Source organism: Pan troglodytes, chromosome 2 (genome assembly GCF_028858775.2).
Source record: "Pan troglodytes isolate AG18354 chromosome 2, NHGRI_mPanTro3-v2.0_pri, whole genome shotgun sequence".
In the NCBI taxonomy this organism is placed as follows: domain Eukaryota; kingdom Metazoa; phylum Chordata; class Mammalia; order Primates; family Hominidae; genus Pan; species Pan troglodytes.
In genome coordinates this window covers 119,752,542-119,776,366 of record NC_086015.1, presented here as the reverse complement: position 1 = coordinate 119,776,366, position 23,825 = coordinate 119,752,542, and the positions used below count along the sequence as shown (strand labels likewise).

At 38.1% G+C, this 23,825-nt stretch overlaps 1 protein-coding gene across 2 annotated transcripts in view; it reads left to right on the top strand.

Moving 5' to 3' along the window:
- Positions 1–3,230: 3,230 nt before the first annotated feature.
- Positions 3,231–23,825, top strand: part of LSAMP (limbic system associated membrane protein) — a 632,752-nt gene continuing 612,157 nt past the window's right edge. Inside the window, exon 1 of one of the 2 annotated variants that reach the window (XM_016941692.3) lies at positions 3,231–3,909. In XM_016941692.3, coding sequence (XP_016797181.1) covers positions 3,755–3,909 — 155 coding nt within the window. In that variant the 5' untranslated portion in view covers positions 3,231–3,754. The remainder of the gene's footprint in view (positions 3,910–23,825) is intronic. The other variant, XM_016941693.3, reaches the window with a different exon arrangement.

The following is a 23,825-nucleotide window of genomic DNA, read 5'->3' as shown; positions in this document are numbered from 1 at the left end:
ATATCCATTTCTCAGAGTGAATGTAGAGACAAATTCCAGATTTGATTGAGTTACTACAAATTCCACATTCCTACTACTTTGATGTAAATTACTTCATATTACAGTATGTTAAACATATGTTTTCTCCAAGCACCACCAGGCAAGTTCTTCTGGTAGTATGAGGTTACCAGTATAGGTATTAGCTAACAATCATGTATAAACATCTTCTGTTTATGATATGCTACCAGCCACCATACTTCCTCCTTGTCCTGAAAAAAACTTTCCTTTCTTCATACAAAATCTAGTTGACTGACACAGGAGAATACTTATACTCTTTAAATGTCTAATCCTTCCCCTCAGAGTATCTCTGCTCTTACTGGGGGTCATACTATTCACCTAGCACCAGCAATGGAAACAGATGATTCTCATAGCTACCAGTCCCTTTTATCTCTCTTTTCTTCCACTTGACATGGAAGAAGCACCAAACCAAAGGATATATGTTAATCGAAGCCTTTGTCTAAGCTAACTCTTCATTCCTAAGTGCTTAAAATCATCATTCTCAGTAAACTATCGCAAGAAGAAAAAACCAAACACCGCATATTCTCACTCATAGGTGGGAATTGAACAATGAGATCACATGGACACAGGAAGGGGAATATCACACTCTGGGGACTGTGGTGGGGTGGGGGGAGGGGGGAGGGATAGCATTGGGAGATATACCTAATGCTAGATGACGAGTTAGTGGGTGCAGCACACCAGCATGGCACATGTATACATATGTAACTAACCTGCACAATGTGCACATGTACCCTAAAACTTAAAGTATAATAAAACAAACAAACAAACAAACAAAACAACAAAACAAAACAAAACAAAAAATTAGCCTGACAATGATGGTCAAGTCTGTTGGTGGTGTGGGGAAAGGGAGGGTGCTCTTTTCTCTGCAATCTTGGCAGAAAATTATGTAATCCTTGCATCTTTGATCTTCATTTGTTTGTTTGTTTGTTTGGCACTTGAAGCTCATTTGTCCATTGATACCGGGATTCACAGGATTATGAGTTTTTTAGTCAACTATCCACTTGGCCTAACTATTTCTCCTATGGCAAAATGGATTCCAAGTTTTAAACAGCTGAGTTATAACTTAGTGGTCGAACATTGGTTTATTAACTGGGCACTGTGTATAATCCCTGACATAGGACACCTTGATTTATATAAAATGAATGCACAGTACACATAAAATTAATTGAACTCCATCAATCATGGATTTGTGACAATTCAGATTCCAATCCTCCGTCTTTTCTTAAAAGCAAAATAGGTCTTCCTTTTTTTCCTCACGTAATCTGTAAGAGTTCGTCTATCTTTTAAACTGAAAACATGCGCAGAAAAAGTGCTTTGAGTATTCTGAGGACAAGCCAGTTTCAGCACAGTGTTTCTTTAAGGCTTGTGCTCTGGTGGGGTTTGATAAGGATTCCTAAACATGTTTCTTTCTTTCTTTTTATTTTATTTTTGGCAAATGTCCTAGGCTAAACATTTGCTTACATAAGAGGAATGGGTATAATATCTATGTACATATTTATTTTTATATATGTGGAATATTTATGGAAAGATATATAACAAACTTAAAATATATGTTGCCTCCAAAAAAGAGAAATGGGTTGCCTAAAGACGGGAATAAGAAGAAAACTACGGCCGGGCGCCGTGGCTCACGCCTGTAATCCCAGCAGTTTGGGAGGACGAGGCGGGTGGATCACGAGATCAGGAGATCGAGACCATCCTGGCTGACACAGTGAAAACCCGTCTCTACTAAAAAAAATACAGAAAAAATTAGGCGTGGTAGCGGGCGCCTGTAGTCCCAGCTACTCGGGAGGCTGAGGCAGGAGAATGGCGTGAACCCAGGAGGCGGAGCTTGCAGTGAGCCGAGATGGCGCCACTGCACTCCAGCCTGGGCCACAGAGCGAGACTCCGTCTCAAAAAAAAGAAAAAAAGAAGAAGAAGAAAACTGCAATTCACTCTATAGCATCTTGTACCATTTGGTTTTTGTACCATATGAATACTTTCATTATTTAAATAAATATAATCAAAAAAGAGAAAAATAAAGTCCTTGGCTGGTACAAACACATTTTTTATCCTTAACATCAGTAATGAGGGAGATGTCCAAGAGTGTGGGGCTCTCACTTGAGTGACTATCAGTGGTCTTTATGGTCCTCATCACTTGCTTGGCTCATGGAATAAAAGGAGTGACAAATGATGGTAACCTGTCTGTCATTAGCAGGAGTACTGCACACAACCTTACTTAGTGTCTCCTTGCAAATGACAAGCTTTCTGATTTACAAATCTCCTTCCTTGCATATGAACATTTTGAGAAGTAAGTGCCAGGAGGAACTTGGGTAGCAATTCAATGTGCCCTTTAAATAGTAATCCTTAATACCATTACTCATGTGTAGGATTGAGTGAGAGTTTCCTGGAGAGTGAAGTTGATTTAGGGATCAGGGATCAGCTGCTGAGGCTGGCACTTGGAAAAAACAAGCCAAGCATTCACACCCCAGACCACTCAATACCAGCATTGTCTCCAATCCATCTTTCATAAAGGGGTTCCAAGAGGGGGAGGGGATGAAGGAAGGAGAGAAAATAAACCATTTTAATCCTGTAAGAGAAAGTGCAGGAAAGAGGAAAGAATGAACAAGATTTGAACACGCAAAGCCAGTTGCCAAGAATGTTTCGTTTGAAATCAACTTTGGCTTTTAATCTTAGACTCCACTGTCAAGTTTCTCCTCAGTTTCCTTCTCCCATCTTTCAGGACATTCCCCACCCTCACTCCCCACCTCAATGCTTTCCTGTCCTCTGTCCCACTCCCCTCATTTGCAACTCTCCTTCCCACCTCCTTTTTCTTCTTTCCTCACCCCTTCCCTCTCCTTTCCTGGACTCTTTCTCCTGTTCTTTTATAACTTAAGTCCCTCTCCTTCTCCCCTCTCTCCTGAACAGTACCTCTAAGCTCCATTCCCCCTTCTTAAGGAAATCAGCCAGGCCTCAGATGGAGCTGTCGTCCTGACAACCCAAAGGCGCATCAGGCTTTCATTGAGGCTGGCTGCTGCTGAAGGGGGCAGTTGTGCAAAGCGAGGGGCCACGTCGAGGGGAGGGCGGAGGGGATGACGTGGATGGGGCTGTTGAAAACCAGCAGGGTGGGGGGAGGGTGGGGGGGTGGGGGGGATGTGCTGAGCAGAGAGAGCGCCAGGGACTGGGAGAAACAGGAAAGGGAGGAGGGGGAGAGAGGATCTGGGTTGCTGCTGCTTCTGCTGCTGCTGCTGCTGCTGCTGCTGCTGCTGTGTGGCTGTTTCTGTACACTCACTGGCAGGCTTGGTGCCGGCTCCCTCGCCCGCCCGCCCGCCAGCCTGGGAAAGTGGGTTACAGAGCGAAGGAGCTCAGCTCAGACACTGGCAGAGGAGCATCCAGTCACAGAGAGACCAAACAAGAACCCCTTCCTTTGGCTTCCTCTTCAGCTCTTCCAGAGGGCTTGCTATTTGCACTCTCTCTTTTGAAATTGTGTTGCTTTTACTTTTCACCCTTCTGCTTGGGTTTTATGAGGGCTTTGTTAAGTCTTAGAGGGAAAAGAGACTGAGCGAGGGAAAGAGAGAGGCAAAGTGGAAAAGACCGTAAACTGGCAAAGCCCGCTCTGCGCTCGCTGTGCATGAAAGCCCCGTGTTGGTGAAGCCTCTCCTCGCGAGCAGCGCGCACCCCTCCAGAGCACCCCGCGGACCCGCACCTCGGCGTGGCCACCATGGTCAGGAGAGTTCAGCCGGATCGGAAACAGTTGCCACTGGTCCTACTGAGATTGCTCTGCCTTCTTCCCACAGGACTGCCTGTTCGCAGCGTGGATTTTAACCGAGGCACGGACAACATCACCGTGAGGCAGGGGGACACAGCCATCCTCAGGTAGGGCTTTCGGGCAACTTTTCTGCTGCGCGCGTCTACACGTGTGTGTGTGTGTGTGTGTGTGTGTGCCTGATCTCCTTGAACTCCAGCTCCTGATGCTGCAGGCTTGTGGTGTGTGTGTGTGTGTGGTGTGTGTGTGTGTGTCCCTGTTTTACTGACTGGTTGGCATTATAGCTAACAAAATTCAAGGGAATTCTGGTCCCTGTCAAGCAGCAGTGGTGTTGGTTAAATGTTGTTCGGTTCTTAGGACCTTGTTTCTCTTATCAAGGAAGCCTAACTTCACCCATGGCATTAGTGACTTCTGGGAAGTATTCTCGCTATTGTAATTGCTGTTGCATTGCACTTGAGAGTTTTGTTGGGAGTCCTTAATTCTGAAAGAAAGGTTGTTGGATTATGGCTCTCAGAGAGTAGTACACAGTACTGCATTCTCCTTGCTCCTCCCGTGTCTGTGTGTGTGTGTGTGTGTGTTTGTGTGTGTGTTTTCATGCCAACACACACACACACACACACATATCAAGGTTGTGTGTGAGGGTTTCTGATAGAAGACTTTCTGTAAGGATCTTCTAATTGACATGGAGGGCAATAAATCAATCTTAGAACTTTGGTTGGTTACTGAGCCTTTCCTGGAATGTGGATATAAATCAACACAAGATATGAAGAGCAGAAAGAAAAGGAATTTGCCAAATGGCTGATATTTAAGAGTAGGAGTGTTAAACACAGAGGTTGGGAGAGAATTAACCTGGCATAAAATGGATATTTCAAATTGATTATTGACTTCAAAGTCTTTTTTTCTGTGCAGCTCTGGCAAACTCTAAAATAATTTGAGATTGAAATTTGGAAAGAAGAGTCCCTAGTCCTTGGGAGTTTGACCCCTATCAGGTACTGTGAGCTAGAGAGACTCAAATGAGACCTAGTCATATTTTTATTTCTAAAATGCTCCAAGGTTATTTTTTGTGCTTCTCTTTTCTCTTCCTCCTCTCCACCAACTGTACCTACCCCTTGTTCTTTTTTCTAGCTTTCCTTGAATTTCTGGCAGATGCTAACAAAAAGAAAGAATCACTCTCCTTGGAGATCTTTTAAAATCTCATTTCCTCCAAATAAAATGACCCAGTGTCAGTCTGTCTATCTAGGTAATATTGCTTGTTGTGGCAATAAAAACACAGTATACGATAGAAAATAAACCTCTAATCTGTGTGCAAGGAGCTGATAGTGCATAAACCCTGGGGCATCAGGGAGCAGTTCTCTAGCAGAGCTGCCGACAGCAGCAAAGTTTTCTTTCCTTTTCTCAGAAATAAATTTGGTTGGCTGTCACAGTGTCCTGCTTTGGGAGCTCTAGCCTTGTTAGAGACGAAAGTGTGTGTTGTGTGCCGTGCATTGCATGTGTGTGTGTTGTGTGGGTATGTGTTTCTCCAGATTGTAAAAAGTAAGAAAATGCTAATGTGTAAGCACTCCTTTCTTCATTTCCTGAGCATTGGGTGATTACGAATCCCAAAGATCCTACTATCCAAAGCAGATTTTCCCTTCTAGCTCTTCAGCCTTATAAACCTGCATGTGTGATTTATCCACATGGAGTAATAAGATTTACAGAGTAATTTATCTGTTTGCAAAGGAATTTGGACATGGTGCAGAAAATGTTTTTGCAAACACACAAGCATGCCATTTCAATTGCTAACATTCATACTCCCTAACATCATTAACCCTTTAATGGTGAAGCACTCTATATAAATATATGCTATCCCTAGAAATTTTGTTCACTGGTTACAAGATTGAATATGAGAAAAATTAATAACTTGAATGTATACGTTTTTTATTTCAGTGTCCTTGAGCTCTGTAAGGTCTTTCTAAGTTAGCATCTCCTATACCTTAAACTACAGTTGTCTAAGAGTTAGATAAGTATAGAAATGTTAATTCAGAAGAATAAAAACATTCTTATGCTTTCATACAGAGGCAGTCTCACTGTATACATATCTATGGATGATACATATGTGCTTTTGTATGTCTATGGCGCAATAGAAACAGAGTTTTAAACATTACGCTTTAGCAGACATTACAGTGTGGAAATAGGGACTCTGAGAGAAAAAATAAACACAGAACCACTTATTCTCTGGGAAAGAAAAGACAGAGAAACAGAGCATGCAAATAAGTCGCCTATGAAACACCATTTCTTTTCCAGACCTCACCTTACATGCCCTCTTTTTTATTTCCTTGCCTTGGACGAGGGTTTATTTTGGGGTTGGTGGAGCTTCATCAGAATTAACTATGGAGAGAATTCCCTTTGTCTTCTTAGCTGACCTTCTTCTCAATCTCTTTAAAACCAGTAAGCTTTCTGGGTCAGTTTCCTGGTGAAGAATGGTGCTCTTGCTTTCTGCTTATAAGGCCAGCCTGGGAAAGGTGTGTTTTCACTTTATTTGTGACATTTTACTGGGTGCATGAGCTTTCAGGGAAGGAAAGGAAGGAGAACTTGATTCATTGGAAGCCACAGTAGATGTCTGGCACCGAGAAAGTGAAATGGCTAGGAGAAAAAAAAAATTCTCTTAGTGAGTTTGTGGCCCCGAATAATATGAGATGGCAACAAGAGACAAGGGAGGTTTGTAATTCTGGTAATCCAGTGACAGGAGTTTGGCTGTCTGTCCCCAAAACATTTACCTTCACTGACTTAAAGTTTTCTGTGAAACAAGAGTTTCTTTTGGGGATTGATGCTCATTTTTGTATAATTATGATCTTTAGTGTAATTATGCATCAGATAGGAGAGTGCACACTAGGCTTCAGGTCTTGCCCTCAATTTCTATCATTTTGAAAATAATAAAAACTATATAATTATGGTGACAAAATTGGAGGGAAAGAGAGATAGCTTCATGTATACATACCTAACTCAATTATTTTCTAGAGGAGATTACAGACCTGTATGAGAAATTATATAAAGAACTAAAGATAACCACAATACCAACTTCTGTCCCAGGGACAAAGAATCAAAGTGTGATTCACAGAGTAGTGGCAGCAGCAGCAGCAGCCTTGGAGGTCCTCCCTAAATAGAACAACCAGAATCTGCATTTATATTTGTGTGCACAGGAAAGAGTGAGACACGCTTATCCGCAGGACTTCAGTCATGAAGCTGCCTCAGGTGCTTTTCTAAACAGAGTCTACCTGCCTCATTACCAGCTCCCACAGGAGTAAGAGTTCAATTACAGGATAAGTTTCTAACACTGTTTCTTCCCTCCTACCCTCATACCCATAGAGATTCACCTCCTGCTTAATATTGGAAGGTTGAGACTATGTATTAATAGTTCTCTTACAAGTCAAAGAATAGCGGAAATAGAGGGTATTTCAAACCAACCTTTAAAATTTCATTTTTAATAGTCCTACTGACCATATTTTCAACATGAGTGGCAGATTTCTGAAAAGATAATAATAAAATATTTGGCCACAAAGAACCATGTTAGTTTTATAATACATTATATTATCACATATCTATTCATAAGGCAACTTTGTAAAACGTACATACACATGTGTATCTGAATATAAAACAAGTAGGCATGTGATAAAATACAGGGACTTCACACTTGTGATTTTAAATATTCTAAATTCAACGTAATAAAATTTTATTTAGCTCACAATTCTGACCCTATCTGATGTTTACAGGATATTATAATACTTTTAATGATAATAACGTTCCCAGTTAAATGTTAGCGTACCTAACAAGTATTACAGATTCCCAAGGAAACTAAGTATCTAAATGAAGAATAGCTAATGTTTAGTTTTTTCAAAGTTGGGGTCTTTAATTCCCTGTTTGTTTCTACACCAAGGGGGGAAAAGAAGAAACAACAAAAGGAGATTTGATTATTTGATAGTGAAACATAAAGATCTTGTTCAAATTTCTGTTTATCTTCTGTAAGTCATGTGGAATGGCAATATTCACTAATGAAGTGTCAACCCTCAAATTCTTGATACGATATGTGATTTTCTGTGACTTACAATTCACTATTTGAAACAAACTGTGGGCATGGGCCTACTGGGTAAGTTTGTGACCATCATGAAATTTTCTTTTTCTGTAGTTAAATCACTAAATGTTATCAAAATTTGTTGGTTAGCCCTGATACTGTAAGGATCGTGCATTGCAGATAAATCCTTTATCAAATATACTTAGTAAATGATGGAGTATAGCATACTATATATCATCTAGGAATATGGCATATTATATACATTTTGTTAAAGAATATTTATGTACCTGTGAACTTTATCATTTGTTGTCATTTATGGCCTGAGAAACAGAGTGGGCAAATCTCGTAAGAAAAGCAAATTGTGGCCACCTGTGTTTCTGTAAGTATGGGACATATAAGTGGGTTTATACACACATACAATACACAGGAGATTTTTATTTTATGTGGTTTGACTTAGAATGACGTATTTGTAGAATTGTGGAAAGAACCAAAGGTGACTGACTCATCCACTGAGTCACTGGTGAGGGTTAAACCTTTATGTTTCTCAAAGCTGATTCCACATAACAGCAAACTCTGCCCAAAAAGGATTAGTGCATTTTACTCTGGTCTCTGAGAGTGCCAAATACAAAGGGCTGTGACTCCCCTGATAGGAGGTTGCCTCAATATCCTCGTCCCTCTCCCTGTCATCATCTGAGCCTCAGAGATATCCCTCCTCCAGGGCATAATTTACAGCTTATAGCCACTGGCCCTGTTTTTCTCTCAATGTCCTGCCTCTTAGTTTGTACGACTCAGAAGATCTGGGCTCTGAATTTGGATCTATCCTTGCATGCTGTAACTTTAAGCAAGTCTCTTGAATACTTTGAGCTTCATTTTCCTTTACAAAATGCGGAAACTGTCGGCTGGGTGCGGTGGCTCACGCCTGTAATCCCAGCACTTTGGGAGGCTGAGGCGGGGGGATCACAAGGTCAAGAGATTGAGATCATCCTGGCCAACATGGTGAAACCCCATCTTTACTAAAAATACAAAAACTAGCTGGGCGTGGTGGCGCGCACCTGTAGTCCCAGCTGCTTAGGAGACTGAGAAAAGAGAATCGCTTGAACCCGTGAGGCGGAGGTTGCAGTGAGCCAAGATCGCGCCACTGCGCTCCAGCCTGGCGACAGAGCGAGACTCCGTCTCAAAAATAAATAAATAAATAAAAATGCTGAAACTATCTATTTTAGTTACCCTACAGGGTTGTTTTAAGACGTTCACAGGAGGTAAGGTAGAAGTTTGTTGAATTGTAAAGTGCTACACAAATGTAAACAATCAACGGCTTTTCAACCACATACAGCCAGTTATTTAGACTTCAGAGAATTCTTTTTCTTTTTTCTTTTTTTTTAGGCCAGTGTGTCTCAAATTTCAGTGTGTATGTGGAGGGCTTGCTATAGCAGATTGCTTGACCTCCATCGCTAGAGTTTTTGAGTCAGTAGGTCCCTGGTAAGTCTGAGAATTTGCATTTCTCACAAGTTCTCAGGTGATGCGGATACTACAGGATACTACAAGTGTGATCCACAGGTGGGCATCTTAAGTATCACATAGTTGCATGCTAAAAAAAAAACAAAACAAAATCTCAGGACCTATGCTGGAGGGACTAAATCAAAGTCCACATTTTAATAAGACTTCCAAGCGATTCGCTAGCATATTGAGGTTGGAGAAGCACTGCATTCGATACTTCACAGCCACGGGAGCACAGTACCATCAGCTGGGGAACTTTTAAAAAATACTGCTGCCACATATCCTCTCTTCTCAGAAATTCTGATGTAGTTTGTTTGGGGAAGGGACTGGGCACAGGTTGTCGTTCTTTTGTTTTTTAATGATTCTGCTATGTACATAGAGGTAAAAACCAATGCCTAACTGGATAAGGAGTCTCCTTTACAGATCATTTTCAGGGCAGCACTAAATAGATATCAGTAAAAAAATTGGAGTCACATTGTATCGTTTGAGAAATATATCAATAGCCAAAGATGAACAAATTCAAACAGGAGAGAGGAAATAGACCACCATAAACCCATTTGTTTGTTACACAATTTCATCCTTATGAGCCATGGAAAATGGGGTGACTTTATTTAATATGGATCAGATTTACATAACATCTATGGAAATAACATAAAGCTTATTATTCTGTGCTGTCTGTCATTTGGGTTAGACAAGGTACAGAGCTGTTCTAAGTTGTTTTTGTTGTTGCTTCTAATGCTATCACTAAGGGAGGAAACAGACAATATTTAGACAAGGAAAATGGCTTCTGTGCCAACATATTCAAGCACGGTAAATTCTGTGCACTTATATATATGAACATGTGATTTGCTAAATAATTGTATTTGTATAATTCATTTCAATTTTATATAGTGATTTCTCTTTAGTTGAAATTTATAGAAAAGCCTATGCCATAGATAAAGACTTTTCATAAAGGATATAATAAGTTCAAAATGGTCAACGAGTAGTCAGAAGATCAACCTCTTAATAGCATGAAATACTGTAATTTATTAAATAAAGATAACTGACAACTATTTTTGCCTACTACACAAGCTATTTTTATGATCAAATGATATTGTATGTATCAAAGTATTTTATAAACTCTATAATGGTATAAACTATAAACTCTTAAGACTATAGTCATATATTTACAGCAGGATATAACTTTTAGAAAATTTTAAAAATGTAAGAAAACAAGCCTTTTATTCTTATTTCTATGCTATACACAGGCCATTTGCACTACGATGTTTTTATTATGTCATTTCAAGTCCTTTAAAGTCACAAGTATCTTACGATATAGTTGAGTTTCTTATCAGGAGTGCAGGGCAAGTAGACTTTTTTTTTTTTTTTTGTAGTTACCTGTAATTAAAACTTAATCTCCAGTTAATGTGTGATTAACCTTTACAAAATAAAACACTTTACTTCAGATTTTGTTAATTACTGTAGGAAAACCTCATAGATATGTAGAATAGGAAAGGCCTTGGAGATTAGGCAGTCCACCATCTCATTTTAAAGTGTTTTAACTGAGAAGAGAAAAATTTAGTTCGTTATCCAAAAACTTGAGTGATCAATTGAGAATTAGAACTCATGTATTTTAATTTTCATTTCACAGTACCACTGAGATTACCTTTTTGGTTTTCATTTTATCTGATGAAATGCCATTTTTATTATACATAAATGTATCCTTAAAATTGTCTTTCTCTCCTCTTCCTTCCTCTCCTTTTCTCTCCTCTCCCCTTCCCTTCTCTCCCTTCCTCCTCCCTCCAATTCTTCCCTCTTGCCTTCTCTCTTCCCTTCTCTCTCCTTCCTCTCCCCTTTTCCCTCTCTCTTCTCCCTGTAAATCAAATCTGCATTGACCTGTGGAGGATCATCCAGTTAGTGCTGGTCAAGGAGGATTTGTTTCAAGGAAATGTCCCATCTTGCACATGTCTACTATCTGTCTATACCACATGGGTTTTCCTTCCTCCACTTGCAGCTTCCAGCTTATTGGTTTTTATTATTATTTTTTCCATAAGTTATTGGGATACAGGTGGTATTTGCTTACATGAGTAAGTTCTTTAGTGGTGATTTGTGAGATCCTGCTGCACCCATCACCCGAGCAGTATACACTGCACCATATTTGTTGTCTTTTATTCCTCGCCCCCCTTCCCCCAAGTCCCCAAAGTCTATTGTATCATTCTTATGCCTTTGTGTCCTCATAGCTTAGCTCCCACATATCAGTGAGAACATATGATGTTTGGTTTTACATTCCTGAGTTACTTCATTTAGAATAATAGTCTCCAATCTCATCCAGGTCATTGCAAATGCTGTTAATTCATTCCTTTTTATGGCTGAGTAGTATTCCATTGTGTGTGTGTATATATGTATATATACGTATATATATGTATATATACATATATGTATATATACATATATACATATATGTATATATACATATATATACATATGTATATATACATATATGTATATATGTATATATATACGTATATATATATATATATGCGCCACACTTTCTTTATCTACTTGTTGATTAATGGGCATTTGGGTTGGCTTCACAATTTTGCAGTTGTGACTTGTGCTGCTATAAACATGCATGAAACATGCGTGTGCAAGTATCTTTTTCGAATAATGACTTCTTTTCCTCTGGGCAGATATCCAGTAATGGGATTGCTGGATCAAATGGTAGTTCTAGTTTTAGTTCTTTAAGGAATCTCCGCACTGTTTTCCATAGTGGCTGTACTAGTTTACATTCCCACCAGCAGTGTAGAAGTGTTCCCTGATTGCTGCATCCATGCCAGCATCTACTGTGTTTTGATTCTTTGATTATGGCCATTCTTGGAGGAGTAAGGTGGTATCACATTGTAGTTTTGATTTTCATTAGTCATGTTGAGCATTCTTTCATATGTTTGTTGGCCATTTGTATATCTTCTTTTGAGAATTGTCTATTCACATCCTTAGCCCACTTTCTGATGGGATTTTTTCTTACTGATTTGTTTGAGGTCATTGTAGATTCTGGATATCAGTCCTTTGTCAGATGTATAGATTGTGAAGATTTTCTCCCTGTCTGTGGGTTGTCTGTTTGCTCTGCTGACTGTTCCTTTTGCTGTGCAAAGCTCTTTGGCTTAATTAGGTCCCAGCTATTTATCTTTGTTTTTATTGCAATTGCTTTTGGGTTTTGGGTCATAAAATCCTTGCCTAAGCCAATGTCTGGAAAGGTTTTTCCAATGTCACCTTCTAGAATTTTTGTAGCTTCAGGTCTTAGGTTTAAGTCCTTAATCCATCTTGAGTTGATTTTTGTATAAGTTGAGAGATGAAGATCCAGTTTCATTCTAGCCAGTTATCCCAGCACCATTGGTTGAAAAGGGTGTCCTTTCCCCACTTTACGTTTTTGTTTGCTTTGTCAACGATCATTCCCAAAGCTGTTTTTGCATTTGGTAGAACCTCTATAAGGATCACTTGTTCCTCACAACCCCGGCCCCCTTTTAAGAAAATTCTTTTCCTCTTGTTTCTGGTATCTCTGCCTGTTACTCAGTCTTCTCGTCTGAATTTGACCCTTTCTCCCATTTACTACAGCCAAGTTTCTAAACCTGCTGCCTTCTTATTGTTATTTATGAACTTCTGCCTGGTTAAGTTTCCTACCACTGTCCCTCTTAGAGGGACCCTGATTAGGACGGATGTAGATATTCTTTGAACACCCTCAGGAGGTTCTCTACTCATTATAGTCCTTGTAGATTTATTATTTAAAATCCTTTGAGGAAGGCAGAACTTTTTTTCCCCCAGTAGATACAAAATTTACCTTGGGCTAACAATGAAGCTGATGGTGGCCAATTGGGAGGAACTGGGTATAGATCCAGCTCTGGCTCCTGAGTGGTGAAGACAGTGTGCAAAAAGCCCTTTTGCAGGTGTCTAGTGGTTTCTGGTGTGGCACGCAGGACAAGATCTCTTGAGGTTTTCTGAGCAGTGAGAGTGAGAGATGGAGGCAGAGATATCCAACAAGGTCTTATCAAGAGAAGGACAAAGCAGAATAAGGAGAAATAACAGGCCAGCACCCCCTAGTTAGTCCCATAGGGAGGCAGGCAGGGGTGACACGGAGGTTATCAGCTGATGGCAAAGACTTAGTTACAAGCCCCAGGAGTTCAGGAAAGGAACAGAGTCCTTGGGACAAGAGCTGACTTGAACTTGAGTCCTCAGGAATTAGGGACTTAGACCTGAGCACATTACCAAGATGGGTAACCTAGTTAAGGAGTAAAAGAGAGGGTCCCAGTTTTTAGAGCTGAAGCTCTGTACCAAAGCTATAGTAACCCAGGGATGACTTGAAGGTTAATCTCAGAGCACAGAGCTCTATCTTTTAAAACTCTTACTGTATAATCTCAGATCATAAAACCTGGTCTAGCTCTGTGGGGAAAAGATGGAGACAAAGGTCTGACATTAAGTAAGAACTGAACTAATGCTTCTTCCTGCCTTAGTTAAGTTTACCAGATCACATCTTCAGTCTACTTAGAACTTCCAGACTTCATGGAGTTAGCAGAATGAAGGACCTGAGATGACCTATGCAAGGCCCGTTGTTTTCCAGTATTCATCTAAAAATGTCACTCGATCCTTCAAAGAACATCCACAGCATAAAGTCAAAGCCCCGGCCGAGCGCAGTGGCTCACGCTGTAATCCCAACACTTTGGGAGGCTGAGGCTGGCGGATCACAAGGTCAAGAGATCGAGACCATCCTGGCCAATGTGGTGGCACCCCGTCTCTACTAAAAATACAAAAATTGGCTGGGCCTGGTGGTACACGCCTGTAGCCCCAGCTACTCGGAGGCCGAGGCAGGAGAATGGCTTGAACCTGGGAGGCAGAGTTTCAGTGAGCCGAGATCGTGCCACTGCACTCCAGTCTAGCAACAGAGCAAGACTCCTCCTTCTCCTTCTACCCCTCACTCCACCAAACATCTTTACTAGTTACCTCTTTGCTCCTCCTTCAAGACTTAAGTCTCAGTTCTGGTGCATTCAGGAAATCCTCCTAAATTCTCCCAAGCTAAGCTAAGTATCCTGTTTATTATCACCACTAGCCTCTCTGAATACTTCAAACTTTGCATTTACTACATGTCTTAAAAACATCTTGTTTACTTGTGTCTTGCCTGAAATATAGGCATTTCATTTGCTTTACCTTTTCATCCCAGAATTTAGCTCAGTACCCATGGATGCTCAAATAAATATTTGCCTACTGAATTGAACAGACAAAGATGGTTGTACTATAAATCAAGCTGACTAAAGTTGATTTATAAAAGAGGAAACACATTAGAAGAAGATCAGACTGAAGCAAGATATTTTGGTGAAGTCAGCCACCACTGGAGTAATTGTGGATGTGGGGTTGAAGAGGGTCTAGTCGTAAAATCAGAGATAGATAATTCTCTGATTATTGGTACGGTAAAGAGATTTGGTTAGAAATACCTTCAATATTTCCCATTGCAGTTATTCTTTTCAGGAATTTTTTTTTAGAAAATGAGAAAGGCAAATGGGGGTATTTTGGGAAGGATCCCAAAGCTTCAGAGTTACAGACATAGGGACCTGGACAAAGCATGCCCCTTTCTTAGGTAAAATAGTAGTTTCTGACAGAACAAGGAGTCACTCAATGGCCCTGAAGTGAGATATCTGTGAAGAGGTCAGTATCCTGGGTAGCTCTGAGAAGAAGGAATCTACCTTCCTGGAGTGCTAGGTGGCTTTCTCCCTCTAGGGGTGAATGTGAATTTTCAGGGATTAAATAGGGGATTTGGGAGTTACTTAAATAGCAGGATTGTGTGCAACAGGTATATTCATCTCCATCGATCCATTCTAGTTTCTTTTGAAATGAGGCAATGTGCATATCACTTACATTTATTTGACTAAAACTGGTTATTCATACTGATAGTGATGCTAACCTGGGCATTGCATCTTAGAGCTCATTACACATTCCTGGAAAAATTAACGCTGGAATGTTCAGTGGAGTTTGTAATAATCCCAAATTTCCTTCTGTATATCTTTCCCTAATGTACAAGGGTATTATTTATGTGAGATAGGAGGGAAACCAATAACCATGAGGAAAAATGCAACCTAGCTTTCCATAAAATAATGCATTACTGTTTATTCTATTGTAATTGTCTAATGATGCATCTCTATATTGAATCTCTGTAATTTGTCTAAAATTAATTCTATCCTTTCTAAAGTTGTACTTTAGTTATGCTACTATTTGCCACCCTATCCTACTAGAAACAAAATATTAAAAAAATAAAGTGATGTAGCCTAACACTAAGTCATGCATAGTAAGTATCTACATGTGAAAACAATGACTGGGGAACATAATTGGTTTCCTGACTTCTGATTGTTTTGTGTCATTACACACACCTCACTCTAGCATATGTGTGTTAGGGCTGTTCATTTTGTGAGACGTAAGCCACATATGGTTGCCAATTTGTAGCTGGTGTTTGTTTTGAGATAATTAAAGATCGCTGTCACCTTATACAAGTTCATGATGTAATTGTATAAGCATATCTAAAGATCAGCATTCTATATTGCTGAATCATTAACTTAGCAGGAGAATGGATTTTTGTCTTTGTCTCTCTTTCTGACCTCTGTTCTATCTCTTTTGGCACTAATATGATGCACTGATCATCACCACAACAATAAATTGCTTAAAGACTACACGATATTACTTGATTGGATAAACCTCTAGATTGGGCATGAAAAAATTTAGCCTTTAGTTCTGCAAAAACCATTACTGTGTAAAGTTGGGAATTAGCTTCCATTGTTCGAACTCCTACTTGTCTTATGAGCAAAGATGTTGGTCTGGTGAAGTGGCTTTACGTTTTTGAATATAGCTGCATTCACAAGAAGAAGAAATGCCAGAAGTTATAAATAGAATGATAATATGCACAATTTTTTTAAAAAATCCTAAATTATATTATAAATATCATAATATAGAAAACTTAAAAAATATGTTTACATTAATGCCTTCATTCTTGCGTAAAAATAAAACAGAACTCAAAATCTAATTCTTCTAAGAGTATGTATTTGTACAGGATCTGTTATGAAGTATAATTAATTTGTATCATGAATATATTTAATCTATATAGTGTGACCGTATTTGAATACAAGACCTTAACTTTATTTTTATTTTCGTATATATTTATAATTATATGTAAAAAAGTAAAAGCATAAATGTGATTTTTATATGTACATAAAATTTACGTACACAAAATATGGACATGAATATTACTTTGAACTTGGGTCACGTCACACTTTAATAGGAACCTAATTAATTTGTTGCATCACTTATACAGAAAACCGGATTTTTGAGGGTATCAAGCATGTAAACAGATACGATATATAAGAGGCATCACACAATGGCTACCGTAATTTTTTTGATTAGTATGTTTTATTTTTAATTAATCATGCAAGGTGCTAAGATTATATTGTAAGGGGAGTCAGACAATGTTTTTTGTTTCTATTAGATCTTGGCAATCATATAGTTCATAAAAAGCAAAAGGAAATCTAACACTTTCTTTTTCTATTTGCTATTATAGGACAAAAATTAATGCTGCCTTAGCTGAAGGAAAAATAACTGTATTTTTAAAAAATATAATTTAATTCTTTGAATTTGTGATTCCAAGTCCATACTAAATTTCTATTTTCTTTCAAAGTCACAAAGAGGTCTAGTGATTTGTTAATGAGCATGCTTAATGAAGATGACTGGTGTCCACTGGAAGAGAAGAATAATGTTTACCAAGTGAAATTCTCAAAATTATGCTATTATACCCTTTGCAATTTTTAAAATCCAGGGCATATGAAGACGTGATTAGAATAATATAAACAAGTTCAGCTGTAAGACTGATATGCATTATATCCAGGGCACTAATATAACTTGAGAGCATAATTATACAAACACTATTACTAACATTAGAAAATCTGTAGAAAACAGAAACAGTTTCATAATGGTGACGTAAAATATTGTCCTAATTATAACTACAAGGGGAAAATCATATTAAATCACTCTACCCACCAAAAGCCTACGTACTAGAATGTAGTGTTAAATAGATTTTGAAAAGAAAGCAGTAATCACTAGAAGCCAACATGTGTTCCCTGGGAACAAAGTATAGCATGGCAAATAGATTTTTTTTAAATGAGCAAATATAATTCCAGGCTGTTGGATCAAGGAAATGCCATTTACTTTGAGTATCTGTACTTCAACAGGCTTCTAATAGACTTATTAATATATTATGGGTCAAAAATGAGCTAGATTTTTTTTCTGAAGCAATTATGCCAAAAAAATACTGATTGATAGTGATAGAGGTCTCTCTCATTCTCTCTCAGGCCAGGATCAACACTTGGATAAAACCATAGGAAACAAACTTTCCATCATGTGTATGAGACAAAGATAAGGGGATAGCTGAGGTGTTTGTTGATGGAATTATAAGGTAAATATGGATGAAAACTATAGGAAAGAAAATTTTAGTTAATGTTAAAAAAAAAAGTTATTTATGTGTATTTGTGATTATACCGAATCTCATTCAAAAAAGAAGAAAAGGAAGATGAAAAACAGAAAGAAAGAAAAAATATGGTAGTTTATAATTTAAATAGGACATAATTTAATTAAATAAGCAAATCTAGTTGAATGACATAAAAATGACCATTCAAATGGCATAGTAGAAATAACACAGTTTCTGGGCCAGAAGACCTAGCTCTAAGTATCCCCCTATCAATTACCAGCTCTGCAAACATTGATAAATTATTTATCCCTACTAGGCCTCTGGTTCTTTATTTATAAAATAAAAATTATAATAATGATATTAAACTTCTCACCTAAGAAGGTCATTATAAGAAGGAATTAGAAGTATCTAGAATTATATTTAGGCATATCTTTGGATATAGGTGTATTTATTTTGTAAATGTCAGTTTCTCTTCTGACAAATGGAATGGCTTTCCTGTTAAGGAACTACATTTTCATCTATTTTAGTATTTAAGTAGACCTCTATTAGGAAATATTATTAAAATAAAAACAAAAATAAAAACATCTTTATGGAGTAGAAGATTGAAATGGGTGATTTCTCAGGTCTCTGCTAGTACGTATATTTCATCATTATGTGATATTCTGAATTCCCTCTCTAGTTTATTTTGGATTTTTTTTATGGAATTCTATTATTACTTTGCTTATGAAGAATTTCATTTGGAAATATGTTCTCTAATAATTTTCAGTGTGTTTTAATATTCATGCCTCTATTATTTTCTTCCCACTGGAGAATTTGCAAACATATCAAAAGAGAGGGACTGTATATCATTAAGACTGAAGATCTATTTAGGCCTTTCATCTTTCTGGGTAGAGCAGTATCAAGACAAATCTGGTCTCAGAGAGTTACTTTTAACATCAGCCAGCTTCATACACATGCATAAGATTAATCAGGTCAAATGCTGACCTCATCTCTTACGTCTTCTAATTCCCTCTATTACTTTGCCACACGTGTTGATATACTTTTGCCTGAAGTCTACACTACAGTTTTAATTCCCACTGTATATCTCATTTCTAACTGAACATTTTGCTACCATCTGAATTAGGAAATTATGAAAACAGGGTTTCTTATATTAACCATGATATCTTTACCTGTTGTCAACCTCTTGGTCGATATGGTTCAAACTGTTTACTCCCCCAAAGAGTAAAACATGATGTCATCTGCAAATCCATGTCTCATATTGGCTGTCTTCCTACTCCAAGTCCTGTGTTATCCCAGGCCTTGACCCTCTGCAATTTTTGCTCCCTCTGAACCCTGCCAGAACTCAGCCATCTCCCTAGATATTTGATGTAATCCCTCTCTCTACTGATTCCCACAGTATCATCAGAGATGATCTCAGTAGAATGTAGTGGCAGTGGTTGTATGTAGACATTATTTGCCTATAAGTAAATCTGTTATTTCTAAATTGAGGAATGCTTTGTTTGTGTGACTTCTTTACTTTTCATATCAAGTGCACTCATCAGCAATAATGAAGCAAAATAATTTGCATTTCTGGTTTTCTGTTCTTATAATTAAAAAAAAAACACTTTTCTTCCACAAAATGTGAGGTCAACCAACAAATGGCAGTCATCTGTCAATTATTTTACGGAATATATCTCCACCTCCTGCTGAACCCAATTTCTTTCTCCAACACCAGTATTTTGCTTTCTTACGATTTGTATGCATGGTTCATTATTTTATCTCTTTTTGTAAAGTGACTTTAATTTACCTAAAAGTGCAACTGTTAAAACTTATAAACAGCAATTATCAGAGTATGAAACCAGTCTCTTTCCCGTAGAGCTGACATGTACTTAGCTAATTACCTCATCATTGCCTTAGCAGTATTTACAGTGAAAGAAGCATTTATGCACAGCTTTGTCTGTGGGGCCAGGCAACTGTTAAATATATAATATAGCATTTTGGGTAACAGTTTTGAAATAGCTCAGAAAGCCCAAACAAAGAAAATTGAGGACTTACAAAAAGAGTGAAAAGGTAGACAGAGTTTAGGAACTAACAGATTAGGGAAGGATCCGATATCAGGATTTCAGTAAAACACTAATACCCCCATCCCAAAGTTAGTTATCTGTCTGTAAAGCTGAAAATATTCCCAAGAATGTCACAAATTCCCAGTGGAAACATCTATGGATATTAAAATAAAAATGCGGCTTCTTAAAAGATAATGCAAGTGATCCTAAGAATTATCTAATGAAGTCCTAAATATGTCAGAGTTCATTTCTTGAAAATGAAGTACAGTTTCACTCAATTTTAGTCCCAAGAGAAAAGCTTTAGGCGGTCAGTTCCCAAGCCATAGGTTCCTGGGGAGCTCCAGGATTAGTACAAAGGTTCCAAACTTCCATATACACACTAAGCATTATATGTAGACATTACATATCTCAAACATAAATGTATTACTGTTTTTTGAATCTGTGTAGTCTCTTGTATAATGAAAAATGCATTTTTTTCTAAATACATGGTAGGTTTTTTAAAAAGTGGACATTTCCTTAAAAACAGTTAAGAAAATTAGTTTGATGACAAAAGATCTGTTACCAGGCTGGAGTGTAGTGGTGCGATCTCAGCTTACTGCAACCGCGACCTCCCAGGTTCAAGCAATTCTCCTGCCTCAGCCTCCCGAGTAGCTGGGACTACAGGCCCACACCACCAAGCCCAGCTAATTTTTCTATTTTTAGTAGAGACGGGGTTTCACCATTTTGGCCAGGATGGTCTTGATCTCTTGACCTCATGATCTGCCTGCCTCGGCCTCTCAAAAAAAGATCTTCTTAATAAAGAAATTTGCAGACAATTCTAGACCAGGTAATGATATGTTCAGTTCAAATATAGGTAGGAAATTCACATAAGAAGGCTGGCAGGAGGGTAGAGAGACGGACAGTCCTAAGTAAATAAAGTAGAGCGTAAATGGAAATACTTACATGGCAAAGATGGGGATCAAATACAAAAAGACATATGGAATGAAATGGTAGATTTTCAAAGTAAGATTAATTTCATTGACTAAACTGAGTTTGAAAGACTATCATGTATTCAGGTAGAGCCCATTGACAAGTGACTCTGAGGACCTGATTAAGAGAACGCTCTGAGTTACCTGGGAATATCAACTGTTTTCCTATTAGGTTATAGTTTAAACTGTGAGTTTGATGAAATTGCCAAGAGAGAGAGTGTGTAACATGGGTAGTTAGTATGCATAGCCCTCTGCTGGAAATTCTGTGAGGATTAAATAAATGTTCAACAGAAGTGGATGTACAGGGAAGCTTAGCTTTGGAGCTCCTTACTTGCACGGGCCATTCCGAGGGTTTACCTCTAAATAGCTCTCATTTTTAATTTATCATTTTGTATTTATTTTTTTAAGAGAAAGTTCTAGTCCCTCAAGGAACCTGTACAAATAAAAAATTAAGTAACAATAAAAACAGTTTGTTTCTAATTGTAGCTCTGACGGCTATTCAAAAAATGCTGTGAGCTGATGTGTTTCTATGGACATGTTTAATGAAAGAGCTGAGTCTTAAGGGTTGCAATGACACTCGAATGAATAAATGAACGAATGAACAAAGATAGAGAATTAAAAGAAATGCAGGCATTTCATAAGGAAGTGAGGACACAATAAATAGAATAAATCAGTCTCAGGTTGTATGCTACCAGAAAAACCCCAGGAGATTTTTGTTTTCAAGTTTCTTGGCAGACTTTTTTTTTTTTTAACCTCGAGGCAGATTAGTATTAATAATAATAATTACACTCCCTCATACTATAGTCTACTTCGGCTTATAATTCTTTACCATTACATATAACCTCACTATGCTGTTGACAGCACCATGTTGTTACAGAGTTAGGAAATATGGTAAGATGACGGCCCCAGGGTTCAGGACAAAGAGAGAAGATACAGGCAGCCACAGATGATGTATTCGCATTTCAGATTTGGTTTCCCGATTGTGCTGCAATGCTGTTTGGGTTTTATTATTAATTATTTTGCCTTTATTTTTCTTTACACTTGGTAAATTTAATGAGCTGTTTCTAAGTAATGGTGCTTTTTTATTCCCACTGCTATCATTCTATTCCAAATCCTTATCAGTGCATGACTGTGTTACCAACCTCGGTCTTTTCATGTGTTGAGTGCTTTTTTTTTTTTTTTTTTTTGATACGGAGTTTCACCTTTATTGCCCAGGCTGGAGTGCAGTGGCGTGATCTCAGCTCACTGCAACCTCCACCTCCCGGGTTCAAGTGATTCTGCTGTCTCATCGTCCCAAGTAGCTGGGATTACTTTTTGTATTTTTAGTAGAGATGGGGTTTCACCATATTGGCCAGACTGGTCTTGAGCTCCTGACCTCAAGTTATCCACCCGGCTCGGTCTCCCAAAGTGCTGAAATTACAGGCGTTAGCCATGGCGCCCGGCCTCATGTGTTGAGTTCTTACTTTCTGGTAGGCACTCAGTTGAGTACTGGTGATGAGCAGTGAATGAGATGGAGTTTATAGTCTAGCCTTTTAGATTTTCACAACTATTTATATTCTTTTTTAAACTTACCTTTTCATCTGTTTCTTTTTCTTTTCTATTTTTGCTCAATAAACTAAAATTGGCCTCCAGTTTTTGTTGCATCAGCCTCAATTTAAGGGCACCATCAGGTCTTAAAGTATCTCTCTCTCATACTCACCCTCTCTTTTTGTTAGGAATGTTTCCTGATATATCAAGTCCATCTTTCCTTTTGTGTTTATTAATTTTTTTTTTTTTTTGCTTTAGGATGTATGGTTTTTTCCCATCTATTTACCTAAATTTTACTCTTTTTAAGCCCATCCTCCTCTCAAAAAACATTAATTTTTTCATCTTTATTGTTTTCCCCTCTAATTAATTAATTAATTGATTTATTATTTATGGACTTATAGGCAGTATCAATTTTGTGCTTATGTTTGCTGATAGTTTTCTGCATTTTAGTTCTGTATCTTCAACCAGATTGTAAGCTCCCTAAGTCATAGACGGTTAGAGATTGCAGGAGTAACTTGGTCTGAGTAACATTTCAATCAATATTTTTATTGACATACTCACCCAAGTATATCACATTCTCTGCATTTTAAAGAAGAAGAGGTAAAACTCCAAGAAAAAATGACTTTTCTATGGTCAAACAACTAGTTGTTAGCACAGCCATATTTGCATCAGTACTATTTCCACTAAGCCTTATCTTCCATGTTCCACATGTTGCCTGGGCCAGGGTTGAACAGGTAGCAGGTGCTCAATAATTTCTTTTAATGGTATGTACAGAATGAAGTATATTTGTTGCGATGACTCATTCTATGGTTACATGGCCAAAGGTAAAGGTTGACAATAGAGGATCTATTTTTCCCTTGTCATAAGTAAATAGGGGATGGTGAAACATGAAGGGTCAATGAAAATATCAAAGGTGAGCATATAACCTCACTATGCTGTTCGTTATAGGTGAGCAATTCTTTTAAAACTACTTTCTTGCTAATTTTGGGTGATAACTGCATTTCCTGAGTTGATGACTTAACAAATGTTTTATGATTTAGAGGCACCATCAGATCTAAATGCCCAGCCCCTGCACGGTAGACAATTTATTTGGCTTGGCAAACTCCACTCTCTCTTTTTTTTTTTTTTTCCTTCTTCAACTTCTAGTGAAGTTGGCCTCTTGGAGATGGCATTTTTAAGAGTAATGCAGATACCTCCTTTCCTATCAATAAAGCTGTGATTTACAGTATTTAATCTAGTTGAAAGGAAAGAAAAATGGAAGTCTGCATACAGAATAAATGAAATTATAATAAAATGGCACACTCCCAAAGTTTTCCTTATATGTAGAGTATAAACCTGGCACCCAGCCTTATTTGCTGCATACAGAGCTCCATCGATCAGAAAAAATGGAAAGCCTGGCATTCCAAGACTCTCAATACTGCATTTCACTTACTAGGTTCTGTAGAATTTATTGGGTAAGTAATGTGGTATTTAATCC